Source organism: Varanus komodoensis, unplaced genomic scaffold, assembly GCF_004798865.1.
Source record: "Varanus komodoensis strain SLA01 unplaced genomic scaffold, ASM479886v1 scaffold2, whole genome shotgun sequence".
Lineage (NCBI taxonomy): Eukaryota > Metazoa > Chordata > Lepidosauria > Squamata > Varanidae > Varanus > Varanus komodoensis.
The window spans coordinates 55,704,778-55,731,430 of NW_025335568.1; the positions used below are offsets into that span (position 1 = coordinate 55,704,778).

A 26,653-nucleotide genomic window follows, 5' to 3' on the forward strand; every position below is an offset into this window, starting at 1 on the left:
AAAACTTAAATAACGTTCTTAAGGAATTTGAAATTCTCATAAGGAACAGATTCACATTACTGAACTCAGTTGACCATGAGCTAGTAGAACTGTGGAATGAAATCAGATATGCTTTTAGGGAAGAATGCAGAAAGACAATTCCCCTATTATTACTAATGTATTTCACTTATATTGTACTTTTTTCCCTCTTGTGAGGACACGACAGCTTACCTACCTCCATTTTATCTTCACAGCAGCAACAACCCTGTGAAGCAGGTTAGGCTAAGAGTGAGACTGGCCCAAAGTCAGCCAGTGAACTTCATGATCAGGTGGGAGCTAGAACCCAGATCTCCTGACTTCAAAGATCTTGGGAGAAAAGTCAAAAACACTGGAGCCCAGAAAGTCTTCTCCCCAAACCTACCAGTATGTGGAAGAGGAACTGATAGGGAAAATAAAATCCTTCAAGTGAATGAATGGCTATGATGGTGGTACCAAAGAGAATATTTGGATTCTGGGACCACATGCTAAGGTTCCTGGAAGACTGACTTTGGCAAATGATTGGCTGCACCTAACAAAGAATGGAAAGCATGTGCTTGACTACTACATGAAAAAGTTAATCAAGAGGGCTTTAAACATATGGGGGAGGGAGACATGCAGCGCAGTACCATTCATCACCTGACAAAGATGTCTGTATTTCAACAGAGAAAAATCCTCAAGCAGGACCTAACATCAGTCTTCCAAAAAACGTAGGAAGAAAACCAGACCACAACAAGAATGAACTCTCAGTGTATGGGAAACAAATAACATGAACTTGAGCTCATAATACATGAGGGCAATTACAATCTTATAATAACTGAAACTTGGTGGGATGACTCACATGACTGGAACTCTACAATTGATGGATACTAGAAAAATAGAAACGACAAAAAGGGAGGTGGAGTCACACTTTACATAACAGACACATATCTGCACGGAAATATAAGAAGAGGAACATAACCCCATTGAAAGCATCTGGCTTAATTTAAAGGGAGCAAAAAAAAAGAAAAAAAAGAAAAACATAGTTATTGGCATGTATTACTGACCACACAGTCAAAAGGAGGACAAGGACACAACCTTCGAAAAGTGACTTGCCAGCATTTCCAAGAAGAATGATGTAGCCATCATGGGGGACTTCAATTTCCCTAATATAGGCTGGAAGACAATTTCTGCCTAACATGGCCCCTCTAAGAGATTTCTGACATATGTTTCTGACAACTTCCTCCATCAGAAGGTAGAGGAAGGAATGAGAGAAACAGGTATCCTTGATTTAATACTAATAGGGATGACCTAGTGGACAAAGTAGCAGCCACAGGAATCCTGGGGGAAAGTAACACACAATGTTTGAATTCTCATTATAAAGGAGAAAACATTGACTGCAGCCCTGAACTCAAGAAAGCCAACTTTAGCAAAGCTTTTGGCATAGTATCCCATGACCTTCTATGAACCAAATTAGCAAAGAGCAGATTAGATAGAAAAACTATAAGGTGGATCCAAAATTGGCTGCTGAATCAGACACAAAGAGTGCTCATCAATAGCACCTTCTCAAACTGAAAGAAGGTATCTAGTGGATTGCTGCAGGGTTCAGTCCTGGGCCCAGTGCTCTTCAACATCTTTATTAATTATTTAGATGAGGAAGTACAAGGAAAGATAATCAGATTTGCAGATGATACAAAACTGGGTGGAATAGCAAACACCCTAGAGGACAGAATGAAGATCCAGGGTGATCTTGATTAACTTGAACGCTGGGCTGAAAGCAACTGAATGAGATTCAACAGGGACAAAAGCCAAGTCCTCCAGCTAGGAAAAGAAATCAAATGCCTCAAAAAAAGATGGGGCATATATGGCTCAACAGAACTGAAAAGGACATTGGAGTTATTGTGGACAACAAGCTGAATATGATGAGATACAACAGTGTGATGCAGCTTGCAAAAAAGGGCAAGTGCTATTTTGCAATGCATTAATAGAAGTATTACTTCCAAATCACGAGAAGTAATAGTTCCTCTCAATAGTTAGACCTTATCTGGAATACTATGTCCAGTACTGAGAACCAAGATTTAAGAAAGATACAGAAAAATTAGGAAGGGTTTATCCAGAAGAGGATAGCAAATGGTCCAGGGTTTGGAAACACTGCTCTATGAGGAGTGACTAAGAGAACTGGGCATGCTCAGCCTTGAGAAGAGAAGACTGAGGGGGACATGATATAACTACCTCAAAGGGGACCACAAAGAAGGAAGGTCAAGATCTCTTATTGCTGATGCCATTATTACACAGAATAATCAATTCAAGTTGCAACAACCCAGATTCAGGCTAGATATCAAGTTTTCTCGCTGTCAGAGCAATATCACAGTGGAACCAGTTGCCTAGAGGGAACCAGTTGCCAATTAAAGAAATTGGGCAGTCAACTAAGTGGGATATTATAAATTGGTGACCTGCAACAGCAGGGATTGGACCCTATGGCCTTCTTGGCCCCTTCCAACTCTACTATTCTATTATTCCAGAAGATCCAAGAAATCACAGGGAAATCCAAGCCTAGATTATGAATGCTGAAAGAGCAACAAGGGAACATACTATGGGACCAGTATAAAATAAAGTGTAAAGAATGTACAGAACAACTGTATGGAGGAGATGAAAGGAAGGCATACTGTTTCAAGCAGCACACCTACGAGGAAGAGCCTGCAATATTAGATAGTGAAGTGAAAGCTGCTCTGAAAGCACTTGCAAAGAATAAAGCACATGGAATAGGTAGGATACCAATAGAACTATTCCAAGCTGCAGAGACTGAATTGGTTCCGATCTTAACAAGAACATGACACAAAGAAGGAAAATAGAACAATGATTCATAGACTGGAAGCGTTCAATATACATTCCAATCCTTAAGAAAGGAGATGCGAAAGGGTGCTGTAGCCATAGGATCATTGCACTAATTTCCCATGTAAGCAAAGTAATGCTCAACATGTTGCAATGCTTTTATCCTATAAGTAGTAAGAAATGCCTGACATTCAAACTGGATTGTGAAAAAGAAGACGCACTAGAACTTGCAATGATACATTGGCTACTGGAGTGCACTAAATAATTTCAGTCCATGTTTTATAGACTACAGAAAAGCCTTTGATTGTGTGGATCATAAGCGGCAATGGATAGCCTTCTTGAAAGAGATGCGTGTACTTCAACACTTAATCATGATGCATAACCTGTACTGTGGAAAAGAATCTATTGTTAGGGCAGAATATGGAGAAACAAAAGGATTTCTTATAGGCAAAGGTATCAGACAAGGGTGTGTTTTATTACCCAATCTGTTCAGTCCATATGGAAAAGGTATCATAATGAGGTGATCAGAGGAAGAAGGAGTAAAAATGGCAGAAGATACTTCAATAAAGCAGCAGTGAATTGAAATTCCTGAATAAAGTGAAAGAAAAAAGTACAAAAGCAGGTCTGCATCATTAAGAATACAAATATCATGACTACAGAAGAATTACAGAACTTTTCTATCAATAGTGAAGAAACTGAAATTATGAAAAGATTTTGTGTACCTTGGCTCAATCATAAATTACAGGGGGACTGCAGCCAAGAAATAATGAAAAATACAGAAAATGAGCCATCTTCGTGCCTTCGGGCCAGTCACAGACTTTCAGTCCTACCTACTACACAGAGTAGTTATTGTGGGGATAAGATTGAGTAGGAGAATTATGTAAGCTGCTCTGAGCTCATTGGAAAAAAGTGGGATACAAAATAAGTAAAGTTAGCAGTGAAGGTAGTAGAAAAGATAATCAAGTGTAAGGTCATTTCACTGGAGAGCAAGACCAAGATCATACATTGTTGACTATGTATGCACGTGAAAGCTGAACAATGAAGAAAGCTGACAGGAGGAAAACTGTTATTTATTTATTTGATTTATCTCCTGCCTTTTCCTTAAAATGAACTCAAAGCAGCTTGTTGTTATTGTTTAGTTGCAAAGTCGTGCCCAACCCATCACAACCCCATGGACAACATTCCTCCAGGTCTTCTGTCCTCCACCATCCCTCGGAGTCCACACCCACTGCCCCAATTACTCCATCTAGCAACCTCATCCTCTGCCATCTCCTCCTCCTTTTGCAGTCAATCGTTCTTTTCTTGAAGAGATCTCTAGTCTTTCCCATTCTATTGCTTTCCTCTATTTCTTTGCACTGATCATTTAAGAAGGCCTTCTTATCTCTTCTAGCTATTCTCTGGAATTCTGCATTCAGTTGGGTGTATCTTTCCCTTTCTCCCTTGCCTTTTGCTTCCCTTCTTTCCTGATCTATTTGTAAAGCTTTCTCAGACAGCCATTTTCCTTTCTTGCATTTCTTTTTCTTTGGGATGGTTTTAGTTGCTACCTCCTGTACAATGTTGCGAACCTCCATCCATTGTTCTCCGTCGTTCTTCATTATTATCCTTCTGTTCTCAATCTGATCCCCACAGCAACAATCCTGTGAGCTAGGTTGGGCCAAGAGTCTGTGCCTGGCTCAAAGTCACCCAGTTGCCTCCATGGGCAAGCAGGAACTAGACTCCAGATTGCCTGATTCCCAGTCCCATGCTCTTAAACACTACACTACACTGGCTGTCATTCTTTCAAAACATTCAACATGGTGCTGGAGGAGAGTTTTGTGATCACTCTGTAATGGTAGACGAACAAGTAGATCCTAGATGAAATCAAGGCACAATTTTCCCTTGAAGCAAAAATGACAAAACCGAGGCTATTCCACTTTAGGTATCATTTCAAGGCAAGGCTCGCTGGAGAAGGTAATAATGGTAGGGAAAGTTGAAGGAAAAACAAAATGACAATGAAGCTCAAATATGACATGGATTAATTCCATGTGGGAAGCCACAGCCTTGAGGACTCCAAGAAGTCCATTGATATTGATGAATTTAAATGCACCTAATTTTGTGACGTGGACTATTGTAATATTTCAAACAGCATCCAAATCTTCCATATGGTAATCCTGTTTGCTTCCATAAGTACCTAAGTAACTCAAGTAGTTGCCATAGGTTTTATTCCATAATGGATATTGTGCTGTGCAGCCTGAGCAAAGTTGAAATCAATGTTTTTTTGTATGCTTAATATTGTTAAAATGCTCATTTTCAGAGCGGAGTTTTTAAAATTTTGGATGAGTTGAATAACATTGTAAATTTAAACTAGAAGCAATTTTAAATGAATATTCAGTAACATACTAGAAGTGAATACAGCTTCTATTTTGGATGACAGTAGGCAGGAAAAATACTTAGTTAAAAGTGGATTTTTTAATACCCATCAAATACTATCAAATGAAACACTACTCAGCTGAATGTTAGCTACTGATTTTCTTCTGTTGATATTACCTAAGAATTTAGGTTATAGCTTTGTGGATCAGTTTTCTTTCTTTCTTGTGGTTGCCTGTTTCCCTAGTGACCATTCTCATTTGCTTTTCTGGATCATGTGCTTGTTATATTGGTCCCTGGGGCGCATTCATTTAGAATGGCTGTATAAGGTAAGTTAGTGATCCTTGAAGTTCACATAGAGGGCATCATGTAAGCAGAGAAGACTGTCTCTCAGTCTTTTCAAAATATTATAATAGCCATTTCTGAATAGGCTTGTCACCTCTTGCTTTTTGTCCTTGTTTTTTTAAACAGCATATATTCAGGGCATTAGAAAGCCTAGGTTTGTACATGCTTCCAGGAGATTAATGAAGGAGCCACAGAATGTTAATGAATTTTTGTAATGTAGTAGGTCAAGCTATTGTCCCCTGTATCCTCTACATTTTTAACTAGAGATTTGATCTGATTGTAGAGCTTTAATAGATTGGCAGGGAAATCCTTGGCCTATTTAAGATGGCAGTCACTAACTGGAACTTTGTTGTTGTTGTTAGTCGCGAAGACGTGTCCGACCCATTGCGACCCCATGGGCAACATTCCTCCAGGCCCTCCTGTCCTCCACCATCCCCCGGAGTCCACTTAAGCTCACACCAACTGCTTTAGTGACTCCATCTAGCCACCTCATTCTCGGCTGTCCACCTTCTTCTTTTGCCATCAATTGCTCCCAGCATTAGTCTCTTCTCCAGAAAGTCCTTCCTTCTCATTAGGTGGCCAAAGTATTTGAGTTTCATCTTCAGTATCTGGCCTTCTAAAGAGCAGTCAAGGTTGATCTCCTCTAGGACTGACCGGTTTGATCGCCTTGCGGTCCAAGGGACTCGCAGGAGTCTTCCTCAGCACCACAATTCAAAGGCCTCAATCCTTTGGCGCTCAGCCTTCTAACTAGAACTTACACAGACATAACTAGTTGTGAGTATTTATTTATTTATTACAGGCATTTATATCCCGTCCTATTGCCAAGTCCTCAGGATGGCTTACAAAATATAAAAATACAATATAAAATATAAAAGTATAATATAAAATGTCAATTATTAAAACAATACAGAGCACATCACAACTTAAGAAAAAGGAAGAAAAAAGTGCGACTGTGAAGGGAAAAATCCTAAAGCATCTAAAACTGTTGGTTATTAAAATAATGGTTGAATAGAAAAGTCTTTACCTGGTGCCGGAAAGAGTATAACATTGGCTCCAGGCAAACCTTTCTGGGGAGCAGTAATCCTATGATTTCTCTTCAGCAATGTTTAAACCTCGAAGCAATTGTCTGAAGCTCTGCTCCATATTCCTCAGCCATCAGTGGCAAGGAGGTAGCTATTAGGAACAGGGCCCTTTTTGTTGGAGTGCCCTTCTAAGGGAGGTCAGTGACACTGTGAGGTATTTCTTTAGGTCCCAACTGAAGCATGTATGTTCACAAAGTCCTTCAGATGCACATTTTTGTTCTGGTTTGTGTTAAATCCTGTTTTCTTATAGCAGGATTGGTGAACTTTTTTTTGTCAGGAAGCCAAATTGCCCCATGATCAGTCTGGTAGGCTGGGTGATGTCATGGGGCAGTGCTTCTTCTCTAATGTCATCTTTCTCTGCTACATCCATTTTCCTTCTTCATGCATAGAGAGGCACAGATAAAGGGAACTGACTGGCATTTAGAAGAGCAGCTCTGCTAAGTGACAGCGATGTTGGAGTCCTTCTTTGAATCATATTGACTGAACTGATTGGGTCAATGTGCAGGGCACAAAAGGACTCAAATGCCAGTTAAATTGATAACTTCTTTAGGTGCTGCTTGCCATCCAGTTGAGACAGTGTCCAGTGTGCAAAAGGGCTTGGATAGCACTTGGAAGAGGAGTGGAGTGGAGTGGAGGGAATGATTCCTCAGTAGCCAGCAACACCCAGATGACTAATTGAAGAAAGGGTCCCAACGTCGAGGCTGAGACAACAAGGTGTAGTGCTGCAAAGGCACCTGGGATGTGCCAGAGGGAGCAGGGTGAATCAAGGGGAGAACAAACCATTTCAAGACCTATTGTCTGTTAGGAGTACTCGTACCATGGGTTGTACAGCAAGCAACCAATTCATGATGGCTTATTCACAGGGTGCCTTAACATGATGTGGGAGCTCATTTATTACCTTGATTAAAAATTGATCAATGTACCTGACCCATGAACTAGTTGGCCATTATTGATAAAATGCATACTGTCATCTTTATCTGAACCGCCAAGACTCCAACACATAGAGAAGTATGTTGAAAGCACCTTAAATATACCTGTGCTTCAACAGGTTTCCGGGAGGAGTGTTCTCTGATGTTATAAGTCAAGCATTTGAACATTTTTGTGAGCTTTGGATATGCTGACATTTTACATGAATAATGTCCTCCAACTGCTATTAGCTTCCAAGCATGTGGTAAGAAATATGAGAGAAGACAACCCTCTTAAGTAAGTTGCATTCAGATTATCAAGGACATCATAGATCAACCCCAGCATCTTGAGTAGACCCTGGGAAGCAGTAGCAGGTAGTACAGAGGCTGAAGCACCCAGTGACTCTATCCCATTTACCACAATATACAGCTGATGTTTCTATTTAATCTGTAAACCTCTTGTAAAGTACATTATAATAGTCTAGTTTAGAAATTATAAAGATGTGAATGATGGTTGCCAGGTCACAGGGTCCTTGCTGTATGACATTTCAATGTAGAGATTTTATTCTAAGCCTTTAAATTACGTTATGTGCAGTTAAATTTCAATGTCATTTTTATTATTAAAGGTTTTGAAGCAAAAAAACTTCGAGAATGTCCACCTTCAGCAAGTGTCAGTAAGGAGATTTGCTTCATTCAGCCTGTTCTCAGTAACAGAAGAAGACAGAGAGTTGACAGAAGATGACTGTGGAACTTGGGTCCAATACAAAAGTATTTACTTCCCTGAGTATATTGTGTCACTAAGGTAAGTAGCTTGGTTATGCAAGTACTTTCTGTGTCTAGCATATATTAGTTTTGATTGCTCCCTTTCAGTTTTCATTCTTCACATCAGAGTGAAAAGAATCTTAACCTACAAAACTTAATCACAGCTTAAGGGATGATTAAACTACTGTATGAATTTCAGTTTGCAATGTTTCTAGTTTGATATGCATCTACCAATGGGATGTGTTTTTATTTGTGACCTATAAATCTTACATGAGCCTCTTACTTTATTTATATTGTTTATGCAAGAGAAAAGTTTGGAAGATAAATCACATGTAGGATTTACATTTGCGTTAGCATTGGAGATTTAAAACAAGGCTGCTTTTAGCCTAATATATGAAAAATGTTCATGCAGATCAGGACTGTTCATGCTTACTCAAAAACATTATCAGAAACAGTTTGCATGAAATGAGGGTAGCTGAACTGGATGGTGGCTTGTTAATGACCACTTTGTGTCAGGCTGATTTTGGTAAGTACCCTTACGTCCAAACCAGGTAAGAGTGGTTGAGCAGCTGGGTGGTTAACAAACCCAGCAACCTTACAACAGATTGTGGGTGGTTTGTAAACCACTCCAGCTATATGCCAGGTCTGACAATAAAAACTATTGGTGTCTAGTGAGGGAAATCAGCTGGCGTAAGACCAGGATGTGTGGAAGTGGTTAACAACAACTGTGGCCTACTTAGGCTCCTTGTGTTATGAGAATCTTATTTTATTAGGATTAGGCTCTTTGCACATAAGGTGGCTGTCTCAGATTCAGAACTGGAAGAATAGGCAGGATTGAAATGCATAGCTGAAATGCCAGTGCCAACCAATTCTGAAATAAGACAGGCAGCCAAGAGGAACACGACAGTTTTGAGTTCTGTGGAGAACTCAGTTGAGCATTCAGAGATGAGTGGGGGTAGGCTAAATATCAGTCCAATTTTACATTGTCAGGTAAAATGAGCAGGCCAATTGAGAAGCATCAGATATTCTTGATGTTTGGCCATAAGAAGTAAGAACCATGCTGAAGGACAGTTTCCCTTGATTTGAAAGGGAAGAGAGGTAATTAGTTTGGAATCAGTTTTGTATCATTAAGCCACATTCTTGTAATCACCAGTATTTTAACTTCACTTGTATCTTTATTTATTCACTTATGCAGTACTTCTTTGTATCACAAAAGCAGCTTGCCTGGCCAGATTTAATGTAACAAATACTTTAGTTAGAAAGCCTTTTGTCCTCATTTACTTGGAAGGAGGTGGGGGAGGCGGGAAATAACCAGCACACAGCAGACACCTGTTTAGTGGGGTTTACCCCCAACTAGAAAAGTTTTACAGGATTGCAGCCTAAGTTGCTCTGATCTTTCAATATGCATTGTGTGACAGTGATAGTAGAGTACCTTTCAAGGTTGGCAGTGAGGGCTGGATTTGAATTTGAAGGGGGAAAGTTATACATTAGAACTGCACTGGGGCAAAACTTGAGTCTCTGTCACTTCTTCCCACTCCCTACCCCATGTTGCCACTCAGCTTTTTTCCTATGATAAGCTATGAAAGGAATTTTGGGGAGTGCTAACTAGCATTGGTTGTTTAGGACCAGAATGTATAGATCTGTTACTTGGGCAGATTCAGATATTTGTTTGAGAGATAATTGGATCTTTTCTAAAAATGTGTGTATCTCTTCTCCCTCATGTGCTCCTACCATTTGAAAGTTTGGAATTATGAACTTGGAAATACAAAGTAGAAAAATGGCTTGGGGAGTCACCTGAGTTGGAGCAGAGAAGTGGCAGTAGGTAACTGTGCTAAGTACACATCCTGGCAGTTTTCTGCACTGGATCTTTCTTGCAAAGGTAAGGCAGTCACTCGGCTTCTGTTCCAAGTGTAGAGTGTATGCTGACCACAAGATTTGATTTGGACTTCAATTTGGCAGTTTGGAAAACAGTTCACTTTGGCTTCAACCAATTAAGAGGATGTCTGTCATGGCTTGAATTTGAATCTTGATTCATGAAGCCAAATCTTTATGCCTTCTGTTGCCTCTCATTGGAAATCAAATACAGTGGTGCCTTGGCTTATGATCTTAATCCATTCCAGGACTCTGGTCGTGACCCAAATTGGTCATGAGCCAAGTCAAATTTCCCCATAAGGGTCAATGTAAATAAGGTTAATCCGTTCTGCAACTATTTTTTTTATTCACAAAACTGTGAAGCAAAGTGACAAAGAACAACAAAGATTACGGCCATCCCCCCCCCCCCACACACACACACACCATGACTGTGATTGTGCCTGTGCAGGGAAGACGGGCGTGTTCGTGATTGTCACCTGATGCAGACTTTGCAACCTGCGGCAACATTTTTATGAAATTTCTGTTCGCTATCCAATTTGTTCATGAAATGAGGCGTTCGTGAGCCGAGGTACCACTGTAGCTATTTTGTTTATTTGTCAGGACTTTATGACATCTACAGGTATCCTATTTCCTTATGAAGGAAATATATCTCCTAAGCTGTAGACAATTAGGTGCATGTTCCTTTGTTCTGCATCCTTTTCAATTTAGATTTTTTAAAATAGGTAACTACCAATACCTGCTTATTTCTAATAGAATGTTATGAAGTTTACAGGAATAGTTGCACCTTCTGAGGTGATCAAGCCTATCAGGAAGGAGTTACTGAAGGAAGAAGTAAATGAAGAAGAGCTAAGTAGCCCTGCTAACTTTTCTGTATGAAGTGTGCCCCTGTCCAACACTCTTTGCAGGTTTTTAATGACCATCTGCTTTTTAATATATTGGTTTGCTGCTTTCAGGTGATATGCTACCATGGGTAGTATAAGGATTATAATCTGCTCCCTGATCTTAACTTCATAGCTGAACCTTGCAGTTTTTCATTTTTCATTATTTTTCCTTATAACAGGCTATAAAAATGTCCAAATGCATTTTCTAGCCAAGTAGAGGGATGCTTCCAGTATGGAAAAATTGAACATACCATGGTGGAATCCCATAGAATTCTTTGTGCAACAGTCACTGACATGAAGCAACTTTAAAACCTTGTAGAAACTATTACAGGATTTGATAGTCTCAGCAAAGCACTGTAATAACTTGCCTATGTTAGATTTATAGCTTTTCATTCTGTTCTTTATTGGATTTCATACACCTCTGAAGCCTGTGCTTCTTGGCAGGAACACAGTAGGTTAATCATCCTGAAGGTTAGATTTTTCTAAAGCCCATTATTAGACCTGCTGTGGATGTTGAGTTTTACATTTCCTGCCTAGATAGCATGTTCTAGAGGATTAAAGGCTGAAAAAGGAACTTTGAGATATAGCCTTTCTAGAAATGTTAAGCAGAAAGCTAAAGACCATGCTCAATAATACAGTTGACAATGACTTTTAAACATGTTGGCAGTCTTGAATCTCTTGTCAACCAGTGCAAAGGGGTCTTCAAACATCCTCAATCAAATGTAACCATTTAGAAAACTCTAATACTTCTTGAAACTCAAATACTATGGCCACCTAATGAGAAGGTGGGACTCATTGGAGGAGACCCTGATGAGGGGAATGATTGAAAACAAAAGGTGAAGGGGATGGCAGAGGTTGAGATGGATGGATGGGGTCACTGGGGTGGTAGGTGTGGAATTGGGTGAACTTCGGAGGATGGTATGTGTATGTTCTTGTTGCTTTGTGCCATCAAATCACCTCCAGCTTATACTGAGCCTATGAATAAATGCACTCTGCTCAGCCTTTGCAAGTTCAAGGCTGTGGCTTCCATTATGGAGTAAATCTACCTCATATATGGTCTTCCTTTTCTTCTTCCTGCAACTTTTCCTAGCATAATTGCCCTCTCCAGGAAGTTTTGCTTGGAAGTTTTGCTTTCTTATGATGTGCCCTAAGTTTGTTGTTTTGGCTTCTAGGAAAAGCTCTGGCTTGATTTTTGCTTCTAGGACTCACTTTGCCTTTCTGTCAGTTCAGAGTATTTTCAAAGGTCTCTGGCAGCACTGTGTTTCCAGCACATCAATTTTCTATCAGTTAGCTTTTTCATCCATCTTTCATACTTGTACAAAAGTGTGGATGACCTTGGCCTCTAGTGAAACATGTTGATTTCTTTTAGTTCCTTCATTGCTGTCCTTCCAAATGCCATTTTTTCTTCTGATTTCTTGGCTGCAGTCTCCTTTTGAACTGATGGTTGAGCCAAGATTTATTTTCATTGTTGACAGAGAAGCTGTACAATTCTTCTGTAGTCATGATTTTTGTTTTCTTAATATTTCTTAATAATGCAATTGTGTTTTTCAATTTTCTTTTACTTTATCAGTTGTTTTAATTCATTGCTGTTTTCTGCCAGTAATATGGTATCATATCATATATCCGTATCTTACATTATTTATGTCTTCCATTAATTTTCATGCTCACCTCTTACCTTAATTCAGCTTTCCTTAGAATATTTTCTGCATACAGAGTGAAAAATATGGAAGTAAATATATCTTTGTGTGATGCCTTTGTCTATAGGAAACCATTCTGATTCTCCTTATTCTATCCTAACGGTAGCTTCTTGTTCATGATATAGATTAGATGTCAGGAAAATCAGGTGCTGAAAGCATATGCATTTCTTTCTGGACCATTTATAGCTTCTAGTAATCCACACAAAGGCTTCTGAAATTCTTTGGTATGCTCCATGGCCAAAATATATTTGCAATACGATTTCGAGTACCTCTTTCTTTTCTTTTCTTTTTTAATCCAGCTTTACTGTCAGGCAGTTCTTGTTCAACATTTGGTAGGATTTTTTCTAACACATTGAACATATCTTTGCTTGCATGGAAAATTAGTGTAATGGTCCTATAGTTGCTGCACTCCTTTGCATATCTTTTCTTGTGGAGAGCAGTGTATTTTGAACATTCCTGGTCTGGAGCCATATTTGTTGTTTTCCATATTTGTTGGAAAGCATATACTTTTTAGAATCTGGACTAATTCAGTCTGCAACTTGAAATAGTCAGTGAAAAGTTGCATTTAGGATTCTGACTCTATTTTTGTCATCTTTTGCTTCTTCCTGTTCTTAGAAATCTTGAGTGTTTCTTCTGTCAACCATCTAGGTTTTTTCTTTGCTTTTATTCCAGGAATTGCCTTTTGGCATTCTTTGCTAATAATGTCTCTGGTTTTAGTCCACAGTTCTAACTCATGCTCAGTTTAGTTCAGTAAAACTGATCTGTTCTTTATGTGGGCTTCAAATTCCTCAGGAATATTATTTCAGTTGTATTTGGCACTATGCTTCTGTTAGTGATCTTTTTCAACTTACCTTGAGTTTTGATAAGAAGAATTCATGGTCAGTACCACAATCTGCTCCTTTAGCAGCAGTAATACAACTTCTGTATCTTCCACTTCCAATTACATAGCCTATTTGATTTTTTATATTGGCCATCTGGTGATGTCTGTCTATAGCTGTCTGATCAGTTGCCTGAAATATGTTTTTGCAAGAAATGAGTTGTTCACTTGCTTCATTTGTTTCCTGTTGGCCAATTTCCCCACTATACTCCATTCTACTGTGTTTCTTACTTTTGCATGCCAGTCACCTATTCTGGGATGGATGGGTCAATGGCAGCAACAAATAGTGGCTGGCTACTGATCCACCAAAAATTAGTAGTCACTTCTCTTGAAATGTTTGTCTACAAGACTAAACATTTAATCTTCACCTTATGGCCTGCATTTTTAAAAAGAGTATGGTTTAGCATGAGTTGTATACATAGGATCTTTCTCAGACTTGCGAGAGGTAATCAGTGAGATTCCGCAGAGTTCACTTTTGGGCCCAATATTCTTCAACATTTTATTAATAATGTGGATGAGGAAGTACAGGGAATGCTTATCAGAATTGCAGATGACACAAATTTGTGTGGGATAGCTAATAGCCTGGAAGACAGAAAATTCAAATACATGTTGAAAGTTGGAGTGCTAAGTCGAAATCAACAGAAATTAATAGGGACAAATACCAAGTTTTGCTCCTAGGAAAAGAAACCAAATGCATACTTACAAGATGGGGGCAGTTTGTTCAACATTACTACAAGTAAGAAGGGTGTTGGAATTGTTTTAGATCATGAACTAAATATTAGTCAACATTGTGGTGTGGCTGAAAAACAGACAAATGCTATTTTGAATTGCATTAATAGAAGTATCACTTTCGAATCACATGAAGCACTAGTTCTTCTCTACCTAGCACTGGTTAGGCCTCATCTTTAATACTGCATCCAGTTATGGACACTGCAATTAAAGATAAAGACAAATTGGTTCAGAGGAGGGCAAGAGAGATGAGCAGGGGACAAAGCCCTGTGAGGAGAGGTTGAAAAAACTGGACCCTGAGAAGAGAAGACTGGGGAAGAGATGATACCATTCTTCAAATATTTGAAAGGTTGTCACAGAGAAGAGGCTCAGAATCTCTTCTTGATCATCCCAAAGTGCAGAACATGGGCTTGTTTTACTGGAAGCCAGAATCTGGCGGAATGTCAGAAAAAAATAACCCAACTGTAGGAGGAATATGATAATGGAACCAAAGGAAGGTTGTGGGCTCTTCTGCATTGGAAGCATTCAAAGTGCAGCTGACCAGCCTTCTGTTAAGAATGCTTTGAGTCCTGCATTGAGTGGTTGGACCTGATAGACTTACTAGCCTATTACTAGTTCTACTATTCTATGATTTTATGACAACTTCTGACTGAAGTATTTTTCCTCATAGTCATAATTATGAGGTTCACATCATCCCTTCCCTTTATACTAATGTTTTAAACCATAAAATAATAGTAATTATATCTAGAAGTCGGCCTTGATTTTTTCAAAGTCTCAGGATTGTTTCTTGGACTGCCCAATGAGCATCTTAGGGCTGTCAGGTATTGTCTTGACAGGGCTAAATACTGTAGAAAGTTCATAAGGTTGTTTGTGGCTCATGGCAGAAAGTCTAAAGGCCAAGCTATATCTATTCAAGGGCTATCAAGATAGATCAAATTGTGTATTCAGATATGCTATGAACCAAGCAAGAGTTACTGCACTAGAGGGCTTGAAGACCACTTTGCAAGGCAAGTGGCATATTTTATTGTGTGCTGATTGTTATGACCTTCCAAATGTTTAACTTGAGGGGTTAAAACTGAGAGAATGATGATGTGCAGAACACAGAGTCTAGAATAGAAGTTCACTTGGTGATGAAAGTAATACAGGGATTAATTTTCCTCTCAAGTCCCCAGCATATTCAAAATTCTAAAAATTAACAGCATTTATAAATGTAATGACTTTATAAACATTAAAGCATTACAACATCCATATGCACTAAGATAGATAGCCTTGGGTGGAAATTGTTCCTTTGTTCAGACTGTGCTTTGCTCATGTGCACTATTTTCCTTCAGAGGTTTAAGTTTGATGCTCTGTTCATCAGCTCTTGCACCATGCTCTTTTCTAGTAGGCTGTGATCACAGGGCTGGTTAATTTCTTTTGAACTTCATGAAATCCTACAATGTGAATATCCCTAGAACTATAAGATTGGATTGTATTCTCTTCCAGAACAGTTCTGATAGAAGCAGCTGTGTTAATTTTAGTTACCTGTATATCTGTTCTGCAGTAAACTGCTTTTATATTCATTAGATAAATAGTTCCTTTTTTGCTTTCACTCTTTTTTCCCAATGAAAAAATGTCCCTTCCTCGGTACTACATATTCACTTCTTTAGATAACACTTTAGTATTACTACCACTAATTTGTGCTATGCGTAGGTATTCTTGTAAAGCAGAAATAAAAATCAACTGAACCCAACAATTAATAATTTAAAAAGTACACATACAAGAGTAGGGTACAATTTTTTTAAAGGAGAAACTGAAGGCACTGCTACTGTATAAATGCAGAAACTTAGTTTGAAAAAGTGTGTGAAAAGATATGCTTTAAAAACAGGTAGGGCTATTCAAAACTGGATTAAAGACTTTGTAGACCCTAGTCCCTTCCATGCAGATTCCATATAGCATGAAGGACCTGGTCATGCCTCATCTTGGAAGTTAGCAGGTCAGGCCTGTTTGGAATCTGGATGGGGGACTTCAATGTTGTGAACCACCCAGAGAGCTTTGAGTATGGGTGGTATCGAAATATTAATAATAATTATTATTATCCTCCAGGATAGATAGATATTTACACTGTATAGGACTAGTAATTATAGATCTGTACACAGGGTTGGTGAGTGTGTTACCTTGGGCTGGTGGGATATAGCCCTATAAATATACTAGTCTTCAAAATATTCACAAGGAACCCCAAAACAATGTGTGAATTTCCAGATGCTCCTCCATATGAATATCTTTTCATTTACATATACCAGGAATTTCTGGTCCTTCTGACCTAAGTTGCCACCAATTGCACTTATATAGCAGAGCTAATCAGAAATGTTGCTATGGTGGTTCAGAGAAGTCCTATCCATTGTCACCAGGTGAGGGAAAAATGCCAAACCATTTCCCTTTATGTTTTGCTCTATCAATTTTCTAGCACGCTGACATAGTAGGTCATCTGTACTAATTAAAAAGATTTAGCAAGGCTAAACCTTAAAAGCTTTGCCTAGGTATTCACTAATGCGAATGCTGCTACCTAAGAACACATGCTCTCCTACTATGAGAAGATGATACAATATAAACAACTGAGAACCTCTTTTGTTATTCATTTATGCAGTTGGTATGGATAATACTGACTTGGGTTTGAGTACCAATGACCAGTTTTGCACACAGTCCTTATGTATCCTATAATGATATATTCTGTCATTGACATGGGCAGACAGCAAGCAGCATATAACATTCATAGTAAAAGGTTTGGTTAATAGACACCTATCCATTAGATCTCAAGCATGCATTCACAAATGAATTTCTGTTGCTCTCATTTATGTATTCAGACAGGAAATCTGTGTCTGAAATGATAGGCTAGTGTCAAGTTTTCCAAATGGTTAGCTATTGGGTAGAAAAACTGTCTTCGCTTATTTTCAACTGAGAATGATCTTTTGCATAAAACTGACAAAAATGAAATTCTCAGATTTAATCTGTGATTTTGCTAACAAAAAGAGCTACTATGTTAATATTTAATTGACATTTACTTAGGATATATTATATAGAAGTATAAGTAAACTGCTAAATCAGACAACAATCTTCTTCAATTGAATACGATCTTTTTGTGGGATCCCAAATTTTGTAGGTCCTTGGGAGTATTGTAAACCCTAGCCTCTGTGGCTAATCGATCATCTCTCTGGACTTGTCTGTTTGATTCACATAGGAAGCTGTCTTTTATCCAGTCAGACTATTGGTCTTTGTAATTCAATATTGCCAGCACTGACTGGAAGAGACTTTCTTGGGTTCCAGGCAGGATTCTTTCCAGGCCCTATCTAGGGATGCTGGGGGTTGAACCTGGGATCTTCTATATGCAAAGCAGGTACTTTGCCCTGTGCTTTAGTCCTATTCCTTTTATTCCTTAAATTTTGACAGGACAAAAGTTCTGTGTTCTTTTTTGCATTTGGTAAGTTGGAAGAAGGATAGAGAAAATTGGCACTGAAATGATTTTTGAAATGTGTCCCAAGGTGTGCAGTTGGAGATGTACAATTTAATCCTCTATCAGTTCAATAGGTTTTAGTCCTTGGTAAATGTGCATAGGATTACATCCTAAATCTGGTCTGAAAAGTGAAAAGACTTAAAAGGAAGCAATAGGTTTATAGGACAGGGAAATAAAGGAAGGCTCTCCATAAGTATGACTATGATATCACCCTCTTAAACAGTAGAATTTATTATTAGTAAATTTACTATTATTGCCTTTTCACTTATTTGTTGTCTATTGATCTACTGCAGAAGTGTAGATTGTTTGGGGGAATTATAGAGAAAATGGAGTTTCATTGATTAGGTAATTTGATCAATGGAAAGAACTTTCTCAGTTGTATATAGAAATTGTTGTTTGATAGCAAAGTGCTTTAATATTACTATAAAAGATTAAAGTTCTGTTCCAATTGTGAATCTGTATAAACATTTGGTGTTCATGGAAATTACCAAGTCCAGGCCAATGGTAAAGAGGAGAGGGGAGGAAGAAAATAGTTAATGCAGGTCTCAGCCTCCTTGCACTGCTTTTTCATATTTTCTATATTAAAATGAACAGTGGAAACATACTAAAATAAAACAGGCTTGGTACAATAAATTTTAATCTGTATTAATGAATGTTATTGCTACCTATTTACTGCTGACTGAGAGCTGTGGATTCTTCTGGAAACAAAAAAAAATATGGATGGGTGAATTGAATACATGCATTACTTACTTTCTTGTTCATTCTAAACTTACTTTACAGCACAATCATATACAAGTCTGATCAAAAGCTCCATTGAGTTTAGTACAATCTATTTCCAAGTGTGTATACGATTGCAGCCTTCAGTGCCTGAAGAATTGTTGTAAGCCACTTGCAGATTGTCTCCCTAGTGATATTTTGCACTCAAGGTGCAGAGTTAATTAACCGCTCTGAACACATCACAGAGTCTTGAATGCAAACAGTGGTCACAAGGGGATGTTGGGTGTTGCTCAGGAGCCAGGTAGACCCATGTAAGGTTTTTTTTAATGTATGAAAAGATCAGCATGTTCATTATGTAGAAGTAGTAGTGGTGGTTTCATTCGGTTAGTAGCCTGGTTTGCTTTGCTCTGGTGTTTTTATTGCTCTGTTGCTTAGACAGGGAAATTAGTCATAAACCATTATTTGCAGCAGTGTTGTTTCTACTGTTTTATTTCTGATTCTGTAAAGTTTGCCAAATCTTTCATTTTTGGAATTCTATCCTGCTTTGTTTAGCAGCTTCTGCTAACAAATAACTGCATAGCTGCTATGGTATTTTGGTTAAATTATATTTTGCTTGATCATTCAAGTTTTGTATGTCTTATTGACGGTAGTGTAACTACAGTGTAAATCTCGGAATAATTAGTAGTAAACTCAACCAAGTTCCTTTTGTCCCCTCAAATAACAGCAGCATATAAATAAGCTCCATAAAGAGGCCAGGTGGATTGGTTAATATTGTGCCATTGTTGATGAATTCAGAAATCATATCCTCAAAGGGATCAGGTTCCCCATGTATGCTTTGTAAGAATTTGTTTAATTATTCCCCTTCATAGTGTAGTTCCTTTGTTCTTGCTGATCCTTATGTAGCCAAAACACCTTCCTCTTGTGTGTAGATGTGTCATCAGCAGGCTTAGGGGAATCTGAAATTTGTGGAAGTATTAAAAAAAGTGTTTAGGGAAACCCCTAAAAGATCTCAAAACAGCACAGTGAGGACTAAGCATATTTAGTGGCTAGGGAATACTGAGAGTCTATTTGAAAAGAAAGCTGGGGGAAGTGGGTGATGGTATTGGCTGGTTGAAAGTTGCAGTTGAAAAGAGGGCATGGACATGGTTGCCTGGAAGGCTCTGAAACTCTGCTGATCAGCTAGGAGAGGGTAGTCAGCAGAGAAGGCTAATTTGAATGATGTATATGTAGAATGGAGAGGTAAAGTAAATTCTGTGTGGGCCTCTTCCGCCATTCTCCTTTGCTTTTTCCTCTCCTTCCCTTCCCTGTGTAGAGAAAAGTAAAGGAGCCCAGAAAAAGAGACTTGAGGGAGAAACACACAAATATAAAATTTCAAAGAGAATTTACTTACTATCTGGTTAGGTCATTTTCTGTTGCACACTGAGAATCTATTTTTAAGCGTCTTTGTGTGTTGAAATGAAAGTTGTCCACAGTGCCCCTTGATCTTGATTGAACAGCTAAAAGTTTGAATAACATCCATATACCAGGGATATACTGTGATCATTTTGTTCCAGAGCCTTGCTTGTATCCTTTCTGATCATTTTTTTTATTTTTAAGCTTATACATGGATACTTTGTCTATGTGCCAAGTGAATGCAACATATGTTTCAGTAACAAAAAGAGCTGCATACTTGTCTTCTACATTTTGATTGCTGACCTATTATACTTTTAACACCATATATTGGAGTGATGAGTTTCTTCTTTTCTCCCTCTAGTGGTCAGATTTTTGAAAAGGTATTGGTGGAATCTATACAGAAGAGAGGAAACATTTCTGTTTTTTAAAAAAGGGAAGAAAGAAATATTAATAATAATTTGGTGGTGGTGATGCTGGTAGTGATGATCATGAAGATGCTTTTTTACTTCTTTCCTAGGTGTAATAGAGGACTATTTAATGTTGAAGATGTTCTGACAAGCTTTGACAACACGGGAAATGTTTGTAAGTAATTTATTTTTCTTGCCACTAGTTGTGTTAAGGATGAAAATTTTATTTAAACCCTGATATTAAACATGTATCCATATGATTGCCTACAATGTTGATATGATTAAGTGTCGCTTTATTCTGTTCAAAGCACTTAGTTTCTGGTAGTATAAACAAGTAACTCTGTGTAATCCATTTTTAATACTGCAGTCCTATAGGTGAGCATGTGTACATGGGTCTCTGAAATCTTCCCACCCCTAAATTATCAACTCCTTGTGCTGCACTGGAGGATATTTCTGAAGTTGCCCTGTATTTCAGAGACAGTTTGTAAAGTCCTCAGAATGACAGGACTTACAGTCCCTGTTGAACATGTGCAAATAAGTATGTGGTCTTTTGGATTGAGACTTAAATTGCCTGTGTGAATGTACGATACTTTGGACTTTAGACTAAGTCCAAAGACGGACTATAATATCATACACAGTACTGAAGAGTTACTGCCTTTCCAATTAGGATTGAGGGATTTTTAAACTTTTAGTTTTCATTCCTAATCAAGTGGTTACATGCATTGTGCAGCATTGGCTGTAATGTGTTGTTGAGCACAGAATACATTTTTTTCAGCGTAGAAAACCTCTTACCTTCTTGTTAGAAATAGAAGCACTTTGATCTAGACAACTGTCATCAATTCATCCTTCAAGTTGAAAGATGATTTGTCCTTTGTTTCCTTTAGGCCATCTTATGTAGCATCAATTAGGGAAGAAATAGACTTGAATGTTCCTGGGTTTTCTAGTTGAATGTGTTGTCTGTAAATGTGGTGGATTTGCTACTAGCATTGACATAAACCTCAGACTGATGGCTGATACTGGGTTACAGCCCACCAGGCATGATTGCTACTGCTTAATTTCTGTTTCACTGGAATTGAAAACCTGCTCAAATACTCATCAGATGGGGTACAGTGAATAGTTAATAGGTTCTTGCCTTGCTTCCATAAACTTCAAGAAGTTTGAAGGCACATGCCACTCTTTTAGTGTTGAAACTAATCAGGTTTTGCTATACATAGGAGTCTAGTTGGGAACCATATGTGTTTTATCTGACTAAGGATTTTATTTGACATACATTCACTCATGAAAGTATTATTATTTATGTATGTATGATACCAGGTTTAATACAAATAGTTAAGTCTTCAGAGAACAAGACTAAGAATTGCTTTATACAAATACAGTGGTACCTTGACTCACAAACTTAATCTGTTTCAGGACTCTGGTCGTGACCCATATTGGTCGTGACCCAAGTTAAATTTCCCCATAAGGTTCAATGTAAAAAAGGTTAATCCGTTCTGTAACTATTTTTTTAAATCAGAAAAATGTGAAGCAAAGTGACAAAGAACAACAAAGTTCACAGCAATCCCCTCCCACCCTTAGCATGACTGCGGCCATCTACCCAACCCCCCCAGCATGACCACGATTGCACCCATCATCCCTGCACGTGCCTGTCATCCTGGCGCGCTGGGGGGTGGGGGGAGATGGGCGCGATCATGGGTGCGCTGTGGGGAGAGACAGGTGCGAATGTGGGTGCGCTAGTGGGGGAGAGACGGGCATGAACGGGTGCACTCGGGGGAGAGATGGGCACGATCATGCTGGAGGGGGAGATGGCGGAGATTGCATTTGCTGCAGGAAAGACGGGCACAATCCCGGGCACGCTTGTGCAGGAAAGACGGGCGTGATCTTGGCCATCTCCCCTGCCCCCCGCCCCCAGCATGATTGTGGAAATAATAAAAATGTATTAATATGAAAAAGAAGTCAAAAATATTTTGAATGAAAAAATGTAGACCCTTTCATTCCACTATTACTCCTAACTTTACTTATGTAAATCTTTGCTTATGTTTGTCTATAAATGTCAGTGTTTCTTTGGATTATGAAACAAAACATAGCACTCAATAATTCATGCAAAAATAAAAATATATTTCTATAGGCCAGAGTAAAAAAAAAGGTAACATTTTTCTTCCATTGGTGGTAACATGAAATTGTTCTTAAATATACCAATACACCTAAAAAAACCCTCATGAATCTGAGATTACACTTCATTGCACATTGACATTTCAGGGGCAGATAAATGTCAATTTCACAAACTAACTTTTGACCTCAGAGCAACAACAAGAACAACAAATTCTAAAGGATAGGTAATTGTATAGGAAAAATGTTTGGTACAATCCATTCTCAACTTTGAAGCTTTTATCCTGTTTAAATGCCTTGGCTTTTATTATGAAGTCAGTCCAAAAGCTACTTAGAAAATGTGTTTTTGAAGTACTGCCAGGTAGGAAAAGTAATTCACAAATTTGCAGGAGAAAGAGTTCCATGGGATTTGTATATTGCCAAGGGACTAATACCAAGACTGAGTGAAAGAACCATGGGGTGACTGTGCACAATTGCTGATGTCAGCAGAGTGTGAAACTAAAGAACAAAACAATTGTAGGGATTGAGAGCATTGTGGATTAAATGGCAATCTTTATGGCAAATCTATTTATTTTATGAGCCACCCTATAGATGAAGCTTTTGGGACAACATACATAAGAAAGCAAATAGAATAAAACTGATTGATTTATACGGAATATAACTTGTATTGGCAGCTCTGATTGTCATTTTTGGAATAGTTTCTTTTAGTACTTAGTTACAGCAAAACACATGCCTGCCCCTCCCTCTAATGGCACTTGCATCTGAAAATTTAGTAGGGGTCAGGCTCTTAAAAACCTGATCTGTACACAAACCTGTTTGGATGCACAGACATTGCCTCCTTGTCCTGATATTTATATCATTATAGAAGCAATTGCATTATCTTGCTAACAAAGTGAAAGGCTCAGCTGTTTTGGTGTGGCTTAGTACATGTTGCAGCAATATATTTTTCCTTTGTTCAACTCCCAAAGCAGATTTGTGGTAAAGCATCCAGTACAAACGAGGTATTAGTTCAGAATAAGATGTTGCCACTAGTTGGCAGCATTATATTAAATATGAATTAACTTCTTTTAAACAGTGTTTGTAACATTTACCAGCAGTTGCCTGGTGTGTGTGTGTGTGTGTGTGTGTGTGTGTACACACTATGAAAGAAGATGGAAATTGAACTAATCCTGATTGCCAGCAGAGGGGGAACCTGTGAAACTGTGCACCTTGGACTTCTGATATGAACTCTGAAAATGATTACTCTGAGCTTTTTCCTCCAAGAAGCAAACTGAAAAATACAACTGACTGGGAAGTGGAGATACTTTTTTTAAAAGTTGGAAGTTAATATTTTACATTATGTAAAATACAAAGCAAATATGTGACTTTTACAATTAATGCATTTTCTCATTGCAGAAGAGAAAGTAAAACTGTGTCAGTCACACTCCCTCTATTGATGTACATTATATATGAATTTAAAACTGGGATATAAGCCTCTGTATAAAAAGCTAGCAGGTATTTATCAGCTTCTGTCAAATGAAATGGTTAATTGCTAGAATCCACTGTTCTGGCAGACTGTAGTTGTTTTTAGTGGCGATTGTATATAGTCTGTGCTACTTATTTATAATTCTCTTGTAAGGGTTTCAGTTCTTATTGAAATTTTGATAGCTTGAGGAGTAAGGATTTGAGAGTGTGTATCCTGCTGCAGCTCTTATGAGAAGATGGAGAGGATCTGCAACAGCTAAGTACAAAACAGGATTCCCAGCCAAAGTGTTCCTCCTGATAATGGTGAATGTGAACACTATATCATCCCCATTCTTTTACAGCGTGGGGCTAAGTGATGGAGTTCCAAGCTTTTACCAATGCATATGCTTATCTAGTGCTTGCAGGGCTTATATCTGCCAGCAGTGTGCCTGCCAATGATATGTGGAAGAATTGGTTGTGGTGATCTTCATGCTTGACAAGCCCAGTTTACAACTGTTGCCACCTGTATGGTTTAAGACTAGACTTGCTACTGTACTCCCCAGCTGGGTTTTTCCATTTTTAAAAAAGCTTAGCTACAATGCTAAACAAAGGGCAATTTGAGATGTGCACATGCTTAAATGAATTAATATATGTAAATCACCAGTGGCTATCTATATGTAATAAAGAAAAATATGTGTATGTCTTACTGGGAGAGGTGACAGCCATTAGTGTGCTGCTAATGTACCCAAGATAGTTCTAGCTGAAAGAGACTCAGTTATTCAAGTGATCCAGAAGCACATGAAATCATCTTGTTTATTCAGGAAAGGCCATACAGTCTAGTGTATTCGTTTGTGTGCAAAAGTAAATGGTTGACAACATTAACACAATTGGAGATGCTGGAAAGAATAAGAAGTTCAATATTTCTCATATTGGCTAGCATTTCAGAAAGTAGCAGGAAATACATGTATATATAGCTGGGTAAGGGTAGAATGGGGCTCCAGGCTACTCAAGATATTACTTAGGTAATTTCTAGTCTTGAGAATAATGACAAACAATATATTTAAGAGTGCATTACAAACAGTAATGAAATTCACTTGTCTTCTAGTATTTATATGGTACTTTAGAATCCATGTATGTGCACATATGATTTCATTTACACCAACTGTGTAAAGTAGCTTATTCTCATAATTGCACATCATGTGGCCAAAGCTGGAAGAGAGAGGCTTACCTAAGCTGCTGAGGGTGTAATGCTATGCATGTTTAAACAGAAAAAGTCCTATAATTCCCAGTATTCTGAAAGCTTTAGGGTTCTTTTCTGTCCAAACTTGCAGATCATTGTGCTTTAAATGTATTCATTGTGCAGGTGAGATTTAAACCACAAACTTCCTGATTCTATTATCCACTCCCTATACAGATACCAGGTTTTTGTGATGTCTATTAGCAATTTTATTTGGTAGTCCACAAATACTGAACGGACTATTATTATTTCAGAACAGACTAAATAGCTGCTCTTTACCAATAGACGTGAAAGGATAGAAGAGGAAGGCAAAGGTGAGAGAGTGAGGAAATAGTCAATGTAACCAAATAAACAATTTGTATGAAATACTTCTGAAGTTGGTCTTAACCACGTTTACTAAAAAGTCAAATTTAACAAGCTGAAGTTCTCACCACCCTGATTATGGAGTAACTCCCATTAAACTCAGCAGAAGTTACTCATGGGTTACATTTTTAGGATTGAGTTAACCATCTTCATTAGAATTCAGTTTCTATTACATTTGAATAGGGCTGGAGCCTTGCCCTCCCATAGTCAGATCTGGAACATTTTGCATTTAATCTTTATTATATCAATTATCTTGAAAAATAATAGAACTGCTAACTTCTTTTATTAGAAACTTAGAAAAAACATTTATTCCGAAATGGAAGCAGCAGCAGGGGGCGCTATAGGTACAGAACTGTGCAGAAGCAGTTAAATAACTGAGTACAGTTACAGACCTTATTGTGAGGCTGATTGAAGAGGCATAAATGCATTTAAATTTTTTGCTTGTGTGTGGTATTGCCGGCTCTGGTATTAAATATTACATGATGTACAGGAGCAAGAGTATATCTCATATAAATGTTTTGGAAGCCTTGGCTAATTGCTGGCATGTGTATATTACTAGAGTTTAGATGGACTCCGGGGGATGGTGGAGGATAGGAGAGCCTGGAGGAATGTTGTCCATGGGGTCGGGATGGGTTGGATGCGACTTCGGGACTGGCATAGCATAGTATGTAACTAACATATGTGCAATTATTTTGCTTTGTTACCTTTTAAAATGAACAATAACAGAGATACTATGCTATGAGATTGATTTGATACACTGGAGAATTTGCTGGTATTGAGGTGTTCTTTAAATAGATACTTGACAAAAGACAAGGCATTTTAAACATTTGCTGTCTTTTGGTAGCCTTAGATGCTGTAACATGTTTTGATAAAGTTGGAATAAACTGTTTAATTAAAGTTATATTTGCGTGAAAATAAGTTTCTTTATCCTCATTATACCCAGTTAATACCTAAGAGGCATGTGTGAAATATGACTTAAAATTACTGTAGTGTTGCAGCTGGAATGTGTGGTTTAGATTATCAACAATAATATAACCCATCTACTTGGGAAAGTTCCATGTATATTATCTGAATGGATCTTCCTGGAAAGACTTCATAATTCTTGTACTGCCTATTGTTTTCATCTTTAACTATTTGCTCTCTAGTTCCTAGTGTTCTAGTTAGAGGATATGGGTG

The 26,653-nt window shown here is 38.2% G+C and overlaps 1 protein-coding gene across 2 annotated transcripts in view; it reads left to right on the forward strand.

Moving 5' to 3' along the window:
* CAMKMT (calmodulin-lysine N-methyltransferase) overlaps positions 1-26,653 on the forward strand; it is a 327,175-nt gene that overhangs the window by 3,518 nt on the left and 297,004 nt on the right. For both annotated transcript variants that reach the window (XM_044429060.1, XM_044429061.1), the window contains exons 2-3: positions 8,131-8,306; positions 20,439-20,503. In XM_044429060.1, the coding sequence (XP_044284995.1) occupies positions 8,131-8,306; positions 20,439-20,503 (241 nt within the window). The remainder of the gene's footprint in view (positions 1-8,130; positions 8,307-20,438; positions 20,504-26,653) is intronic.